The sequence below is a fragment of the Geospiza fortis genome, unplaced genomic scaffold (assembly GCF_000277835.1).
Source record: "Geospiza fortis unplaced genomic scaffold, GeoFor_1.0 scaffold99, whole genome shotgun sequence".
NCBI classification, from domain to species: Eukaryota; Metazoa; Chordata; class Aves; order Passeriformes; family Thraupidae; genus Geospiza; species Geospiza fortis.
The window spans coordinates 677,456-695,659 of record NW_005054521.1 but is presented as its reverse complement, the minus strand read 5'-3'; the positions used below and the strand labels follow the sequence as shown (position 1 = coordinate 695,659).

Below are 18,204 nucleotides of genomic sequence, written 5' to 3'. Positions count from 1 at the left end.
TGAAGACCCTGCTGAGATACCTGCCCTGAGTCAAGGAAACCATCTGGCTAATCCAAGAACCATATGATTCTTTTTACTTAAAATTACTTGGTCTGCTCCTTTTTGTGCAGAGAGAATTTGAATGGAGCAAGGGAGTTGGCTGTGTCTGGCCTGATTCTAGCTAGTATGTGTGACTGTAATATAAAACAGGTCAGCAGGATTGAAACACAGAAGAGAGATTAATGTTCAGACTTCTTCACATCTTGATATTGAATTATAGTTTGTATGGGTTTACCCTTAACATGATTCCTGAATTTTCAGTGAGCATGTTTTCAGTTTGGTTTTGAGCTTTTCTTGAAATCGTTAAAACAAAGTTGGAAAGAAAATTGTGATGTGTACAATATGTCTTTTATTCTTTTACAAATTACTGTAACTATGTCTATAATAGACTTTTAAATTGTAAAATTATTTACAAGCAAAATTAGTTACATTTTACATGTAGGAAGATGTGGGTAGAGTGTTAATGTTGCTCTTATGCTCTTCAGCTGGCTCACGTGACGGCCCTGAAAGTAAAAGATCACAATGGTATGTACTAGTTTGGAAGAGTGTTGGGATTGATTTATTGCCATGTAATGATATAAATTCTGTGGTTGCAACTGCTTGTTGTAATCACATTTGTCCTGAACATTTCTAAAGGCTTATATAATTAATTTTGTGCATGCTATAGAGTTCTTTACTGGGAAGGAAATATCTGAACAGAAGTTACTCCCTTGGGAGGCAGGGACAGAAGGGTAGAAGGCAAATATATAGATCAATATATATTTCTGAATAATCATAAGAAAATTGCCACTGATATTTCCATCTTATGCTTCTCCAACTGTACCTTCAGCTCTTCAGACTTGCTATCAAGAACTTTGGTAACTGCTGTAGGATGTCTTATCAGTGCTGTAAATTTTTGGCCTTAATTATCCCATTTGTAGGGACAGCAAATTATCTCACACATCCTACCTGTATACGAAAAGATAAAGTTTAAAAAAATTAAAGAAATAAGCCTTGATAGCCGAGGCTTATTGTGGATGTAATTCACTGAGTGAGGTGGTGAGAGATGAGAGAAGCCATTCTGAGATATATATATATATATATATATATATATGTTATGGCAAGGTTTTAAATTCCAAACCAGGAATTGCTAACACCATCATGGGAGTATGTCAGTGTTAGAGGAAAAGTGTAGGTAATCAAAAGGGAGACCTGGTTTCATTGTTCACTCCTAAAGGCCTTATGATTTTGAGCCAGTCTTTTCTTGCTGGCTTTACTGGGATTTTTCTTCTGTTTGTTTTAATTCGATATTTCATCTTTCTTTACAGCATCTTTTAACGAGGAAGAGAACTCTGCTTTTGAGATGCAGCCATTTCCTTCTCTGCAAAGAGTAAGTAGTGAATATGGAGCAAGATGATTGGGGAACATGAAAACCTGTGTTTTACTTTCAGCTTTGCACACATAGCAAGGGGGATATTGATTTTTGGGTTTAGGCCTCTGGTGTCAATACTGGAACTGAGAACAGGTGTTTTATTGTTGGACACTGAAGGGTTTTCAGTGCTTACAAGTAACAGTCTGTGTGTATTTCAAGCCTCTGAATTCATGAGCCCAAACTGTGTAGCTCAGAGTGCACTCAGTTGTACAGCTGGTTAACATGTGAGAATTGCCTGTTAATGCATTGACAGTTTCTAATGTTGAGAGAAACCACACCTGGCCTTTGGCAGTTCCTCACAGTGTCTTGGCCATCTCTCAGAGCCAGACACTGAGAAATGTTGAGTGAATTTCCAGTGTATTTCCATTTAGGACTGGTTTGTGTTAGCTGCACCTTTTGAAATCACCTTGCAGATAATTCTTTGCAGGAATTTCACATGAAAGAACTTTTGTTATCATGGTAATGGCAAGCTCCTGGATTTCATACTTAAATGCATTTTGCATTCAAAGGAACTTTCTGGAGAAAGAAAAAATATTTTTTCTTTAGGAGTACAAATGGGGCATTTCTTACAAGTGTTAAGGTGAATTGACAAACATTTTTGTACCTCGTCAAAATCTTGTCCTTAAGATTGTATCCACTTTTATGTATTCATTAAGTTTAAACTGGAGTAGGAAAGGGTGTATATGTGTGTTGTATAAAATGTTAAAAACCTAAGGTTTTGAATTCTACTGTTAGACACCATTAGCATTAAAATCCAATATATTCTCCCAACAATTACCTTCCCAGTGCTTTGTTGTCCTCCTTTGCTCTTGGATCTCTTCACAGTAAATTTTTTTTCAGGTCCTGGAGTCTGTTCCTAACGATGTTGGGTTCGACATAGAAATAAAATGGATCTCCCAACAAAGGGTAAGTAAACACACATGTGATTTACTTTGATTGTTTGATATTCTTATGGCTAAAGCTTGTAATTAGATGTGACAATTTATGAGCTGCAAAGGCATAATTTTTGTGGGGGTTTGTGCCTTTTTTAAAAAAAAATACTGCATTATTTTTAAACTGGGGGTATAGTAGCACCACTCCAACAAATAAACAGTCTTATTCTTAAAACGATAAAATTCATAGGATTGAGTTCAGACTGCTTTTGGTAGGAGATTTTTTTTTTAAGTCAACAGATCACAACAGGGCAGACAGGAAAGTGCCAAGAAATTCAACTTCTCCTGGCCCTGTGCAGGAGCAACTACAACATGGTGCAGTAATGCAAGCAGCTGCTTCCTTCTAGTCAGCAGGGTTGCAGACTCAGCTGGATTGTGCCTCACTCAGTCCAGAGAGAAATGGTTCTAAAGGCTGGGATTGGAAGCCTGGAGTGGGGGAAGGAAGCTGAGGACAGTGGTAGGTGGAAGTCAGTATGCTAGAAATAACAGCAGAGAGTAGCTGCTATAATTACAGGTCTTCAGGGAATTCCTTTGTGTTTTTGTAGCTGTAATAGGCTTCTTAGGAATGCGTTCCTTGGATGGGGAGACAGGGAGTTTTTCAGTGAATTTTACTGCTGTGAGAATTCAGCTGCACCTCTCAGGCTGTCAGTCCTGGAGAGCTGGAACCAGCACTGAACAGACTGAAGGAGTGATTCTGCATTCAAACTGGCCAGCTGAGTTCTCACTTTGCTCAGGTTGACTGAGAGACCATTGCTGGTTAAAATAATTTTAGTAAGCATTAATTTAAGTGACTCAAACTTGCGCTTTCTTTTCCCAGGATGGACAATGGGATGGCAACTTGTCAACTTACTTTGATATGAACCTTTTTCTAGATATTATTCTGAAAACTGTTTTGATGAATGCTGGACGAAGAAGAATTGTGTTTTCTTCTTTTCATGCAGATATTTGTACAATGTAAGTTTAGAAGAGAGAAATAATGTACTTTGGTTTTGAAATTTATTTTTATTTGGTAAAATTTACTTTGTATTTTAAAATACACACCAGGAAATAAGTAGCAGGTGTTTTCCTTAGACATAAAATTTGGGTGCCAAAATAGTTGGGAACTGAAATGAGACCACTTTGCTATCTGGAATGAGCCTGAAAAATAAAAATAGGTGAACAAAGTCCCAGTGGGTATTTTTGTCAAGTGCCTTTCTGTATGCTTCACTCTTTATTAGCTCAACAAAAAAGGTCAGGGTTTCTTCTGGTATCCCAGAGTCTTTTCCAGTCATACTTGAGAGGTGTGCAAGCCTAACTTAGGAACAAATAATCTTGTTACAGTATTCAGCTTGAAAAATGCATTAGTAAGGTTAGGGGCTGTGTATTAACCATGTTTAGAAATTCCTGTCGTGGATCTTCATGGTCATCATGAATCTGTGCATTTATGAAGAAAATTACAGAATTAAATGGTCTTTGGGGATTATATATAAACATATTGAGGATATAAGGCTGAGTTCAACATCAAGCCTAGCTTCCCTTAACATGTGTGTTGATCTCCAGTAGTGGCAAAAGGACTCATTTGAGCAGTTTGTCAGCACAGTTTGATGCTAAACTGTGGGACGATCTCCTTGCACCAGCTAGGAACTAGAAGAATGTGCAGGAAAGAGAGGAATTCCCCTTGAAACAGTGAGATCAAATCTTTTTTCTTTCACTTTTATTTTTTTCATGTGCTACTTGTGGACTTTTTTCCTGACAGGATCCGACATAAGCAAAACAAGTATCCTGTGTTATTTCTCACCCAAGGGGAATCTAAACTCTATCCAGAGCTCATGGATCTCAGATCTCGCACGACTCCAATTGCCATTAATTTTGCACAGTTTGAAAACTTGCTGGTAAGCCGACAAGTTAAAAATCAAACTGAATTATTACTGCTTGTTTTAAATCTATCATTTTTGGCACTAATGCTTTAAATTATGGCTAACCTCACAAAAGAAATACACTAATATTGGGCGACTGCCAAAAAAATGTCCATTGTTTGAAATGTTTTTTAATATGGTGTTTTAAAAATACCACTCTAATTAAACTCTCTAATTGTGTTAAATATGTTTTATTATTATGGATGAAACAGTAAGGAGCTGCCAGTGTTAAAAGATTAAAAAAGCTGATGTGTTTCAAAAACATGGATTTTTAATTGAAGTCTTTTGTGTTTTAGGGAATTAGTGTGCATTCAGAAGACCTGCTGAGGAATCCAGCATTTATTACACTGGCCATATCCAAAGGCCTGGTTATTTTTTCATGGGGTGATGATACAAACGACCCGGATAACAGGAAGAAGTTGAGAGAATATGGTGTTCATGGGTTAATATATGACAGGTACTTAGTTGTGGCTTTTTAAAAGAATGATTATAATCACCACCATCATGAAGCTTAGAAACTATTGTAAATTGGTTCTGATGAAATTTCATTTTGCTTCTTGGTTGACTGGGTGCAGAAAGTACAAGGACCCCATAAACCCGGATCAAGAATAAGTCTAACACCAGTTCCCACTCTTTCAGCTGTATCTATGAAGCAAAATAACTTTTGTTTTTCCTGAGATCAACATAAATGTAATTAGATCCTTTAAAGAACAAGTGTATGGCATACACGTTTAAGGTGCTACTAATATTCATGATAGTAATTTTTAGGTTATGCAAACGTGTTACAGCGAGGAAAACGTCATTTAATTGTTTGACTGGAAGTTTCAGTATTCTACACTGAGCTGTGGAAATAGTTAACACAACATTCTCTTGTGTTTCAAAGCTGTGAATTCACATTTTTCCTATTAAAATTAGCTTGGAGTGACTCCAGGGCAAACTGCCAAATTAGTAATTTCAGAAAGTAGCTGTTACATCAAAAAATTCAGGTAGAAACATCAGAATACTGTGTTAAATATTTTAACAAAAGTATTGTTGTGTTATTTGGTTGCTTACAGCAACCCAAAGTTTTAGGTCTTTTGTCTTTGAAGATGAGAAATTCATCATTATGAGGTGAAGTTTAATTTGAAAACTTGTATTATAGAATTTCTAATAGAAAGTAATTGGGAAAGAAGGCTTTCAAACCTTCTGCTTTAGCAAGAGTATTGCTTCGTATATTGTTTTACCTACCAAAAAAACCCCAAAAAACCCAAAACAAAACAAAAAACCCCCAAAACAACAACAAAAAAACAAAACAAAACAAAAAAAAAAACGCAAAAAAAAACCCCAACCAAAGGAAGAGGAATCAATAATTGTCAAAGGCTCTGTTTTATAAAGTGAAAACTGAGAGCCAATTTAATCAGCTCTAGGGGCAGGAAATCAAATATGTTTCCTCCTAGGGTTCTAGGCTCTCAGTATAAAAAAATTAGTTAACTCTTTTCAATCTGTTGTTGACTGCTGAGAGTCCTTTCAAGGTCCATTGCTTCTCAGGTTTGCCAGAGGTGCCCCTTCTTGTGCTGTACAGAATGTCTCCCATTCACTGGCAGTAAAAAAAGGAATAACTAGGTTTTTACACTGGGGATCAGCTTCAGACTGAGGATATGGACACATAAGTCCTCTTTCCTGCTACAGCAGTGCTCTGTGTTGCACCTCTGCTGCAGCTCAGGATTGGGGCCCCTTTAGTCAATGAAAAATACCTCTGGACTAGAATGCAGGTGAAAGAATCCTCTAACTACTTAGTGTGCAATCATAGGGTAATGAAATTTTATTCTGTGGTATGTGTAAGTTAAAGTGATATATTATTGCTGGGGTGTTTTAATCAAACTCCACTGCATAAAGTGTTTGTGAAATGTCTCTTCACCTCTACTAATCCAGTCTTCCAGAGTTGTTAATTACTCTCTGTGCAGTAGATATTCACTACTGTGGTAAAACAGTAAAGCAGGGACCAGCCTAACTTCTGACTTCATGTTGCTTTTATTGCTTTAGATACTCCATGCTACTTGGAGTTGTGGCATTTATGTTGAGGCTGCAAGTCGGCTACTCGTCACCTTATGTGTCCTGTTGCACTGTTTGGTGTGTTTTAAGTTGTACTAGGACACTAGAACACCTTTTATCTCACTTTCTGATAACCAGCCAATTCGTTGGAAGGCTGAATTCCCTTGTGGATTTAACTGAACAAAAATTTCTTATACCTTCCTTCACTGTTTAGATGATCTGGATTCTTAATAGTGTTCATCTCTCCTCTTGTTGCCTGCCTCCTCTATCACTTCCACTTCAACATCTTGCCATTTTTTTGGAGAGGAACCCCAAAATTAGTATTAACTCCAAAGCTGTTATTGCAGGCTTGTTAAGTGTAATTTCTAAATGTAATTTCCCTTCTTTTTTCTGTAGGCCAAAACAAACAATGGTATGTCCCTTTGCAATTCTTAATTACTTTTCAAGTTTTACTAATTGTGTGAGTAAAATTAAATTCACTCTTAATGCAGGTTAGGGATATGACAGTTTCTGAAAGTTGCATCAGAAGTCTCAAGGTGGACATTTTGAAATGCAGGTGGTACCTGCAAGTTCTGAGAATGTAGGGATGTAAAACCTGGCAGCAAACATTCCCACTCACAGCTGGAGCTGCTGGGTAAAGAGCCAGTCTTTCAGATCACTTGAGACTTGAAGTTGATATTTAGAGTTTAAATAGGTATGGTGTCAGCATCCATATCCTGTGCTGTTTGGAGTTTAGAAATAAATAAATGTAAAACTACATTTAAAAAGCAGACCTCGAGAGAGAGAGGTGTACATGACTGTTCCAAGGTGTAAGTAATAAGTAGGGACTGCAGTAATCTGTTTTAGTATAAAGCCAGCTCATGCAGCTGTTGTGTCTTCAAATTCCAGAATATTTCCAGGGCTGAATTAAGATGGTGCTTCTTCCATGGTTTCTGTATTTTTGTCCTCTGGATTTATGGCCAAGTCCAGATATCTATCAAATATAGTATTTTGTGTTGCTGTTTCCTAGGCCTTTACTTACACCATGTTAAGTGCTAATTATCTGAATGATCTAGGAAGTGAATAGAGGAATTGTAGTGAATTTTAGGCTGCTTGTATGTGGCCCTGAGTTACTGTGTGCAGTAGTTATTTCTGAGATTATGAACTGTATGCATAGAGATTATTTCTGTAAGCTATTTTTTTCCAAACTTTAATCATCCATGTAGAATTGACCAAAACACTGTAGCCAGTTGTGAAGATGGCAGAAAAACTGTGTCCTGAATACCAAAAGTTGATGATACCAAGCTCTGGGAAAAAAAAATGCAGGTAGGGGGTGTGACTTTGCTTTGCATGGAGAAAAGCTGCAAGACTAAATCTGGGAAGCTTACAAATGCCAAAAATATTAAAAGGCTGATCTCACTGGGGCAGAGGAAAGAACACAAATGCACTCCCTCTCCCCATCCAGGCCTTTCTCCACTTGGGCTGCAAATTATTACATACACCCAAAATCATTAATCCAAGCAGATGTTCTGGGATGCTGGGATGATATTCTCCTATTTTCATATGTTCAACTACCATTCATCTCAGTGTTTAACCTAATTATTTGAATTAAAAGGACAGCCTCTACAGAAAGGTGCCATGTCTGCCTTCAGGCTTTTATTTGGGCTCTTAAACAAGAAAGTACTTTATGTGCATGCCTGGGTATCTTCTGTCTGCACAGAAATCACATCCTTAAAATGCTTTATTAGTCTGATGTTTCAATTTTAATTAAAGAAGAAATTTCAACCTATTGTGAAATTACTCTGGCTTGGTTAAAATGCTGATTTTTAAAGCAGGATTTCTGAGGTGATTGATCTGGTGTTTTTCTCCTGGATAGGCTTTGGAAACAGTCCAGAAAATATTTCTGTATTTGAACTGATACTTAACTCAGTAAGAACAATGCAGCCTTGTGTTTTTACACTTGCTGGCTGTATATTGAATACCAATGTGGAGAGGGGGTGGGTGCTAGCTTACACTTGCATCATCTTTTCTCATTCACTTTACATGATCTGAATTTTGTTTGTTAAATAATACACAGAACTGCATAGAAATACTAAATCACTATTTCCCAAACATGGATGCTGAAGAGCTTTTCCATGAGAGCTTTGTCCAAACACTGCAGTTCCTTAGGCTGCATGTTGCACTTGTAGGCAAAAGCTGTGCTTGACTGGTATTAGTAACTTCCCAACATTTACACAAAATTAGCTGGCAATCAAATCAAAAGCATTTTAAACACTTCTGAAAAGCGCAAGACTGCTGAAATCTGGGCTGCCCTGTTTGCCTGAAACTGCATGTTACTTAAATAACAGCATGGATATGTGGAGGAAGTGTAGTATGAGTTGATTTGTAATCTACTCAGTAATTGAATTAATATGACAGTTGTTAAGACAGTTTAAATCTTCCCTGTTTTGTGAATTGAAAAGTAAACTCAAAGTTTTTCCTTGAGATCTAAAGAAAAGTGAAAAGCTTTAATCAAAAGCTTCAGAAAATCTTTTGAGCATGAAAACAGTATTTCAGTGCTGCTGCCTCTTGTTTTGTATCTGTTTTCAGAGGTTGCAAAACACCTTTCAGGAGCCAAACACATCAGTTTTACACCCACTGCAGAGCCCTGCAATGTCCTGCAAGTCTTTTGTAGAAGGTGCTTACTTAAAAAAGTAATGTTTAAAGCACTTCTCAGTCTTCTGCAGGGCTTGCTTATTAACAGGAGGTTGGATGGAGAAACTTCGGTGCATAGTTGCTTACAAATTATTGTCCTGTTGAAGAAAGGAGGACAGGGAGATGAGTTTATTCCTTGTCTTTACAGTGATGTTGGAAATAATTAGAGAAGTACTGGAGCTCTGTTGCTGCAAACTGGTGGTGTACTTTTGTGGACCCAAACAAAAAGTAGGGTTAAGAAATTCTGAAGTTTTGCTTTGAGTTGTCTTCTCTGCCTTTGGTTTAGAAGAAACCAAATATCCACACTGGAGTGGACTGGCTCTAGTGGACAGCTTGAAAGGAGCCTGGAGGGTTGAATTCATCCAGAATCTCAATTGAAAAGAATTTAGAATGGAGCAGGAATTAAAGAGTTTATACGTGTTGTAGTAAAGAACTAGTAATAAAATACTTGCCAGAAGCTGCTTAGAAACATGCTTAGCCACGTTTCTAGGAACAAGGGCCTTAGAAGAACCATTCTTTTGCTGTTCTAGTGTCTAACTGATGGGAAAGACTTCAGATTCTTAGTTCCTAACATGTGTTTTGTATAGAATACTATCCTCAAGTTTCAGTGTTTTGTGTGGAATTCACAGGGAAATTCATAAGGTGTCAGCTGACTCAACTGAAGAAGGCACAGGAAGGAAGGAAGGTGGAGCTGTTATTTTGCAGAAAGCTTCCATTGGGCAAATTTGGGTGATATCTTAGGCCTGTATTGGTTTACAGGTAATTTAAATGCTATGCCTTCTGTTTGAATTTCATCAAACTGGGCAGCATCTATCCTCACTTCTAGGATTTTCTTCACAGAAATTGTCCTTGACCTTACTGTGATCCATATCAGTATTTCCCATGGAAGTGTTTCCTCACCTAATCCCATTATTGTACCCATCTGCATGTTGGTTTTGGTGTCTTGGAGTTGCCAGCAGTTCACAAGTTGTCTTGTCAGGGTAAAAGGGCACCTTGCACTCTCTCACTTGAGCACTACATTGTTTTGTTAGTGCCATTGGTTCCTTTTGGGCATAACTTGAAAATGTGTGAGAGACAAAGGATGAAGAAATAAAAACAAACTACTTTCTTGAAGGAATCATAAGTGAAGTATTATCATACTTAAAGACTAAGGCAGAAACCATGGTAATTTCTTGCAGAAGTTTTCATTTGAAGGAGGAAAACCTGAAGACCTGCAATACCTGGAACTGTGTATGTGCAACAACTGAAAGTGAGAGCAGCTGGGTTCTAGGATTAAAATTTTGAATATAAACATGCTGATATTAAAAATGAATGTTGGGAAATCAAGGTATATCCTTGTTACAATAGGTGTTGTACCAATGTTAGGTTACAGGAGCACCAATGCTTTTTCTTTGTAATGAATTACACCAGAATGGTGTTTGAGTTGTGCTCAGTGCTTGCACTGTCACTCAAAATATGGTTTGGGTTTGGACAATCTGGTATGATGCTGACATTTCAAACCTGCAGCTTTGTTTACATGTGTGAAAACAAGAAAGTGAGAAGAGGGTAGACTGTTTAAAGTAGTGCAGATGGTTAATCTGCATTAGGTGTGCAGGGAGGTCAGATTTTCTATTTTTCACTCTTCACTTAATATTGTGGTAATGGTGGTGATTTAAAAAAGAAAAAATTCTGAACTGGGGGAGGTGAAATACTTGAAACAGTAAGTATACATTCAATGCAGTATTATGTGCAAACAGTATATTACAGTCTGTTCAAATAATCTCTAAAATGTCTTATGCTTTGAACTGTGAAGCCTGGAACACTGCTCTTTTTCACTGCCTTGTGCCACCTGTAAAATCATATTGTCAGGAGATTGAGTATATGCCAGTAGGTTTTTAGTATATCCAATGAAACACTAACCAGTCTGTGTAAAGGGAATACCATTTTATATTGTGAGATGAGCAGCAAAACTCATGGTACTAACCCCAAACAAACTGACTTTAGCACCTAATTTTGCTCTGTTAAGGAAAAAAATGCAGGTGCTTCATCTGGTACATTTCTGTGGACTGCTAGTTTATACTGATCAGTGTTTTTTCTTTTCTCATTTATTCAGGATATATGACTCAAATCCTGAACAACCAAATATATTCCAGGTGGAGCAGCTGGAACGTCTCAAGAGAGAGCTGCCAGAGTTGAAAAGCTGTGTGGCCCCCTCAGCTAGCCACTTCAAATCCTTAACTCCATGTAAATGCCATAATTGTCACAGAGAAGAGAAAGCTGTAGATAACTTGAAGAGTTTTCAGGTGAAGAAGGACTAATTTTAGGCAGAATGCTGTTTTGTATCTGTAGAATTTTCACCATTGGAATAGTTCTGTCTATGCTTTCAGGTTGGTTTGGTTTAATTTTAAGTCTTCAAATAGCAATAACTGTGTTCCTCCTTCCTAACAGTACTTAGTAAAATTTCAAGAAATGTTAAAATATTCAGCCAGTTACAGTTATTGTTCCAAATTACATACACAGTTTTAACTTTTACCTCACATCATATCAAGTCTTGAAAAAGAAAATTATTATTATATTATTTTGCTTTTAAAAAAACCAAAAATTAATTAAGTAGTCTCAGTAGTGAAAGCTCAGAAACTAAATTGGAGAGAAATTACAATAATCTGATATTGAATGTGCTGAAAATTTGTTTTAATTTTGATTTTACTTACAGGCTGACAAGCTGTAGCATTTATCTGACAGCAGGAAATTGAGTGATTTTAAGATACATATAACTAGATCTGGCCTATACATGATCTGAACAAATTGGTACCTCATGTATATGTATTTGCACTGGTAGATCCACCTGTACAAAGCTTTGTGCCATTTTAAAATATTTTATTTTTTAGCAAACTGCAGCTCGTTTTCCCCCACTTGCTTGGAATTGAGGCTGCTGCCTTTGTTTCCTCAGCCCCCAGTTGAGTGGTACAGCAATCAGGGGGGAGCTGTGAGTACAGGTTGTTCATTAATCACACACAGGCCTGCTAAACTTTAAAAATGTTGCTAATAATCATAACAGAATTACAGAAACATCTTCAGTGGTCGAGAATCTTTTTTGCACAGTAACCTTAATGAACAGAGTGTATACCCTGCACAAACTCTACAAAATGCATGCTTTATCTATTAAGCATGAATTTTAGGTGTTTGCTGAGGTCCTTGCATCTTTATGGTGCTAGTTATGTGTGAAGGGTGCAAGGACCAACTCAACAACTTAATCTCCTTTGCCTGAGAAACCACAAGCCTGTTATTCACAAACATTTGGAGAAGAGGCTCTACCCTACGTGGTATGTATGTATACCATACATGGTTTGTCTGTCTTACTTATAATGCAAGCTATTGGCTTTTGTATTTTGCAAGATTTTTGGCTTTTACCATGGAGCAAGAATCACAAATGTACTGGATTCAGATAATCAGTATTCTGTTGGCTGGTATCTGTCCTCTGTAATTTATTACCAAGTCATAGTTTAGAGTTCTTAATAGATAAGTATGCATGTCCCTTCTCCTGATGTTGCAGGTCATGCCAACACAACAGCTGTAACTTTCTACTGAAATGTTAATGTATAATAAGAATGGAAAATATTTATTTTTTTTCTCTTGTAAATTGACAATGAAAACAATAGTATGTACTATATTCTTTATATACAGTCATTGCTACATATAGAACTGATTGTACAAAGAGTAAAGCCATTGCAAATAAGTGCTTGAGCCTGCACTGCTGAGCAGTTCAAAACAGCTTGTTTTGACTTGTGCATTTTAGTATTTAAAGTTTGTCCTGCACAAACAGCACAATAGTATTAGGTATCTGGAACCCTTCTTTTATTAAAAAAAAACCCACAAAAACAAACAAAACTGCAAAACAACCCTAAAAACTGGAAGTGTGTGAGCTGTTTTTGAGAAGGGGAGGGGGCACTGAACCAGAATCTTGGCATCAGGAACCTGTGGCTGTTACTTGATACATTCCTCATTATGTGATTAATTCTTAAATTTCTTTTCTTAATTTTTTTTCCTCATTTGTGTACACTGTGGGATCCTCTTGGCAGGTCTTGAGGGCTTTGCCAGCTGTTACTCAGCTCCTAGCAGAGTTTGTGTCACTGCTTGTGAGAGCTGGGCAGCACATCCTCAGAGATGCTGAGACACCTGTTCTGTGCAAAGGGGGTTTAGAAGCTGGGCTGTGTGAAGCACCTCTCAGGCTAATCTCAGTGAGATGCTCAGGCACCCTTAAAATCTTGTTTCCCAGCCTTAAGTGCTCAGGGAATTGCACTTGGCCAGTTGTGTTTGAGGGGAATGGGGGTGGAAATAAATCCACCTCTCAGGTTTCTGTGGTTGAAATGACCCCTGAGGTATTAGAAAGTCTTTTTTCCGAGCCTCACAACTGAAGAAGTTGAGATTCCTCAGTTCTGCTTTTCAAGGTTGTTTATTTTCTCTTATCTGTTACATTCTTTCTCTGTCCTGCTGAGATCTGTCCAGCAGCTCAGGTTGTGGCACAGTCCCTGCCCTTTGGGTAGTGTTAACTTTTTAAATTAAGAACTACATGTACTTTATTTACAATAATTTTCCAATACCTGTCACCTATGTTACACAGTCTATTCTAAACCAATCAAAAAAGTGTCACCATCATAGCAGAAGATGGAGGACAAGAAGAAGGAGAAGAAGGACAGGACACGCCCAGATTCCTCCATCTTTCTTCTTGAACCACCATTTTAAAACTCCAAAATTTTACTTTTTCATCTTGTGACAAATTGACTATCATTCTACTCAAACTCTTGTGGCTTGTAAATCTTCACATAAAGGGGGTAGTTTTTTTCATGGACTAAAATTGAAGGCATAGGTGTTTTTGACTCCTTGCCAGGGTCTTGAGTCATCCAGGGCAGCCAGAGGAATGTCCTGGGTTCCAGCATCCACCCACTGTGATTTTTACAGGACAGTTTTGAGCAGTGTTGGTGTTTTCTTGCTGACTCCTTTTTTTTTTTTCCTGAGTAAGTTGTGTCAGCAGCTTCCTCCACACCTGAGGAGCTTCCACAGCTCTGCTGCTGTGCCAGTTCTTGGAGCTGAGCTCACAGCTTGGGCACGCTGAGCAGCTGTAACTCAGCCACTGGCATTGCAGAAGGGATAGAAGGAAGCAAAGAGCAGGAATTTGGGATCTGGCAGGGGAAAGTGCCCCCTCCTGCTCTGGAGTGCTTGTTGGAAACCAGTGTGGTCCAGGGCAGAGATGGCTTTGCTCCAGCCAAGGGCCTGCTACAGAATTTTAATCCAGAGATGTGAGAGCTGTAGCAGGAGAGACAGAATTTCTGTCTTGATTTTGGAACATTTCCTTCTGGCCCACCCATATATTTATATATGTGTGTATGTGTGTATGTAGCTGGTGTGGGAGCTGGTGCTGACAGAGCTGGTGTGTTACAATACACAGTTGGATGCTACCTTCAGAATTTCTCCAAATAACTGGGCCTTCATGTATTTTCAGTCACATAAATCTTGTACCTTAACTGTAAATGTGCAGCAAAAGTCTTGGTCACAGCAGCTGCCAGCTGAGGAAACACTTGCTGACTCCACATTTGTCTCACACCTCTTGAAATACACCCCACATCCTGGAGTTTGCACTTTCCTTCTCAGCTGCATCAGTCATATCAATCTCCCAGAGCCCAGCTTTGACACTTTGAACAGCCAGCAACTGCTTCCATGCAGTTCTTGGGGAAAAAAAGCCAGCCCTGGCCTTCCCCTTCCTCTTGCATCCTGTAAACTGCACCACATGCAGGTCTTTGCTCTTATTTTCACTGTGTGCCCTCAGATTCTCTCACAGAATCTATGTCCAAAATTGAAAAAACTCCAGCAGCTGCTCACTCAGAGAAGGTCCTGGAAGAAAGAACCAGTGCTGGACTGTACCTTTCTTTTGTAACCTCTAAACTTCACTGGGGTGATTCACTTTCCCTTCTTCAGGATCCAAACCCGCAGCCCTCCTCTACTTGCTCCCACTAAAGGTGCCAGGACAAAAAAGGTGTTGGCTTTTAGCTTCCCACTGTCACCATTCAGAACTCCACCCTGTATCCCTGTGTAACTTCCTAGACAATTAAATGTCCTGTGGTACTGCCTCAGAAACCCAAAGGGCAGATCTGAAGCCAAAAGTGTCTAGACCCTACTGGCAAAATGTGCCAGGACAGAAAGAAATACATTTATTTTGGAAAGCAAGCAGCTCTCCCTGGTGTTCCTGGTGCAGATAAGAGGCTCCCCAGGGGCGGTGAAGGCCAGCACCTGCTTTCTTTCATGGCACTTCCTGTGTGGGAGCAATCCCCTCCCAGGAGCCCTGCGGCAAAATTTGAGTGCTGCCTCCAGTGTTGAATACCTCCACCAGGGACTGCTCTAACACAGAAGTTCTCTCCAAGGAGCTGCTGCTGGTTTGTGCCTCCCCAGGGCAGCCCCTCCTGCACCACCAACGATGGGGTGACATGCTTTCCTTAGCAGGTAAAGGCATCCTCATCCTCTTTCTGGAGCTCACCTCCACCATTTGAATACCAGCTCCAAAACTGTGTGTGTCCAGGGATCTCTTTCAGAGAAGCCTTTCCAGAACAGAAAACTCAGTGGTTTATACCTCCCTAGGGAACCCTGTAATGTCATCCTTTTCTTTCAGGCGGCCAGCAGCTGACAAGGACAAGGATGAATTAATGACTGCTTTATTTAAATTGACAATGATGAGGTGAAAATGTAAAAAGAGAAAAATGCACAATGGCAAAACTCCAATCCGATCAGAGTTATTTACTACACAATTAAGCTGCTGATACAGTGCTCTATTTATTGCACCAATAACATAGCCAGCTTAATAACTATCAAATAGAGGCTGATGTTACTCACCCATGTCACTGACCACGGGCAAGCCTCTCATTCAGCCTCCAGAGCTGTCCCTGAGGGGTGTTCCCACCCAGGGGAAGGATCTTCATGCATCTCAAGGAGATGTGCTGGGAAAACTGGGATTGATCTTTTCTAGTATGAAGAGGTTGATTGTCCTGCAACTTTTAGATTCTGTGTTGTCCTCCGCAGAACATGTTTGAGTCAGATGTTACCAGCTCTTTGGTTTCTGCTCAAAACTTCCATCTCTCACTTCCCTACCAGGCTCTTCCACATCCCTGTTGATGCCCACCTCATCAGGAGGAGCACCCTCATGAGGGGCCTAATTTAAGAGAGTTTGGTCAAGTGGTTTCAGCATTCTTCACCCCTGTACCCAGTGTTCTACTAAACCCCCTGGTTTTTAATCTATCACCAATAATTTGTAAATCAGACAAAGAAAGGGTTCTTTAAAGCTGTCTCAGCCCTTCCAAATGAAACAGCTCCAGTGCCCCTGCCCCCCATAATGCACTTGCTTGTTCCTCACAGCAGTCCCATGGTGCCAGGAATAGGAGAGCTTCATCTTTATCCCTTACAGAGGCAGTGAGACCCCTCTGGAGCTCTGTCTGTGTCTCCAGCTCCAATGCCTACGTTCCCACTGCTTCCAGCTCTCACTATTTGCTGACTGGTTTCTAGGTCTGCCTCATATCCAAGGTTTCATCCATTATGTTTAGCTGTGTCACCATAGGGCAATCTCACTGGAGAAGTGGGAAATCAGGTGGATGCAGCAAAAACTCTCCCACTTTTGAAGAAATCATGAAGGTCAGCATGGACTCTGCATTTAAGTGAGAAAAGGCCTCCAGAAGTAAAAGAAGGATGGCATTATCTACTTGGATGTTTTTGCTTCAATAATAGAGCTCAAGGTCTGGGTAAGAGGCATCCATCCCACCCCTTCACCAGCTCTGTGGTCCTGTGCTTGCTCTGCCATGTAACCCTGCCCCTCACTTAATCTGCTTATTAAAAGCATTTCCCCAGTTTTTCCAACGTTGCAGCCTCCTCCACTCATCTGCCTCACTGCTTTCTCCAAGGGACAGGTTTTACCCTGTCTTCCCTTCTCAAGGTCCTTCCTCTGCACTTTTTGGCCTCAGCTTCTGGAGTTCTGTGGTTTTTGCTGTGTGCCCAAGTGTGTTTAAGAGGCGTAAATATTCCATATGAAGAAGAAGGGGAATGACTTGCTCCTATGGACTACAGACAAAAAGGTAAAATTTAAAAAGTTAACCTGCCTGGGAAATCTCATAATTTTAGGTCATTTGTGTTACCTTGGCATTTCCAATCTCCTTCAGAAATGGTGGAGGTGGTTTGCCCTGCATCCATCATCCCTGGGTGTCTGTGGGACATTTCTAGGCCCCACTGTTTGTCCCCTCTCACATCCTGGTCTACCTTGGCCACCCTCGTGTCCTCTGCTGTGACCACCTCAGGTGTGCAGGGCCACGCTGGCTCACTGTGCAAATCCAAGGGGACACGAGGCTGTCCAGGTGGATGCGCACAGGTGTCCCCTGCTGCCCTCAGCTGTCACCCAGTGCCACTCGGCCCTGCCCAGGAACCTGCCTGGCACGCTCGGCTGCGGGGACAGCCGAACTCTGCTGCCAGCGCCCCGGGGCTGCCCCTGCATCTCCCGAACACCTCCCATGTGACTCCAGGTCACAGGGTTTGGCCACACCTGTGCCACTCACAGCTGTCTTCATCTGTCAGCAGGAAGAAGGAAGGAAAGGAACCAGGGCAGGAAGGGGAGGAAAGAGGAAGAAAGGAGAGCAGGAAAGGAGGGAGAGAGAGAGGGAGAGGTGAGGAGGCTGCATTCAGCAGTGAGGAGCAGAGTGGCCGAGAAACACCGTGCCAGAGGCTTCCGATGTCTTCCTCAACTTCCACCAGCACTTTGCCCAGCGGCCTGGCTGTCCTGACGACCTTCCCAGATGTGCTCTTCATCCCTGAAATCGTGAGTGCTGCCTTGTCCCTGGGGAGGGCCGTGACTGCTGCTTGGGCACTCAGCGCAGGTTGTGCTGCAGGTCTCCGAGGGGTGACATTTGTCCCCAAACACGTGGCTCAGGACCCACGCCGGGTCCCCGAGCCACAGGGGGCTGGAGGGCATCTCATCCTCGGAGAAAACCACGGGCTCTGAAGCTCTCCTTTAGTCTGCAGTGGGATTTTTTTGGAGCCTTTGAAAAACGTTTTAATTTCCTGCCTGAAAAACCAGCAGGGGCTGCCGGTGGGTTTCAATAGGTGCCAAATGGAGCTGGTTAATGACCGGAGGTGATTTTAGCGGATAGCACGGGCAGAGGGTGAGCTGCTCGCTTGGAGCAGGGGATTAGGGAGCGGAGGGAATTGTTGGCAGCAG

The 18,204-nt window shown here is 40.5% G+C and overlaps 2 protein-coding genes across 6 annotated transcripts in view; both read left to right on the top strand.

Annotated features, from left to right (window-relative positions):
* The window catches only part of GPCPD1 (glycerophosphocholine phosphodiesterase 1), a 36,428-nt gene extending 23,445 nt beyond the window's left edge, over window positions 1–12,983 (top strand). For 3 of the 4 annotated variants that reach the window (XM_005429085.2, XM_031063688.1, XM_031063686.1), the window contains 7 exons: window positions 525–564; window positions 1,347–1,408; window positions 2,291–2,356; window positions 3,200–3,336; window positions 4,118–4,253; window positions 4,574–4,734; window positions 11,074–12,983. In XM_005429085.2, coding sequence (XP_005429142.1) covers window positions 525–564; window positions 1,347–1,408; window positions 2,291–2,356; window positions 3,200–3,336; window positions 4,118–4,253; window positions 4,574–4,734; window positions 11,074–11,278 — 807 coding nt within the window. In that variant the 3' untranslated portion in view covers window positions 11,279–12,983. Of the gene's footprint in view, window positions 1–524; window positions 565–1,346; window positions 1,409–2,290; window positions 2,357–3,199; window positions 3,337–4,117; window positions 4,254–4,573; window positions 4,735–7,513; window positions 7,614–11,073 lie in introns of all 4 variants that reach the window. The other variant, XM_031063689.1, reaches the window with a different exon arrangement.
* Window positions 12,984–15,277: 2,294 nt separating this feature from the next.
* Window positions 15,278–18,204, top strand: part of MAL (mal, T cell differentiation protein) — a 7,309-nt gene continuing 4,382 nt past the window's right edge. The window contains exons 1-2 of one of the 2 annotated variants that reach the window (XM_031063690.1): window positions 15,278–17,071; window positions 17,565–17,805. In XM_031063690.1, coding sequence (XP_030919550.1) covers window positions 17,040–17,071; window positions 17,565–17,805 — 273 coding nt within the window. In that variant the 5' untranslated portion in view covers window positions 15,278–17,039. Of the gene's footprint in view, window positions 17,806–18,204 lie in introns of both variants that reach the window. The other variant, XM_005429084.2, reaches the window with a different exon arrangement.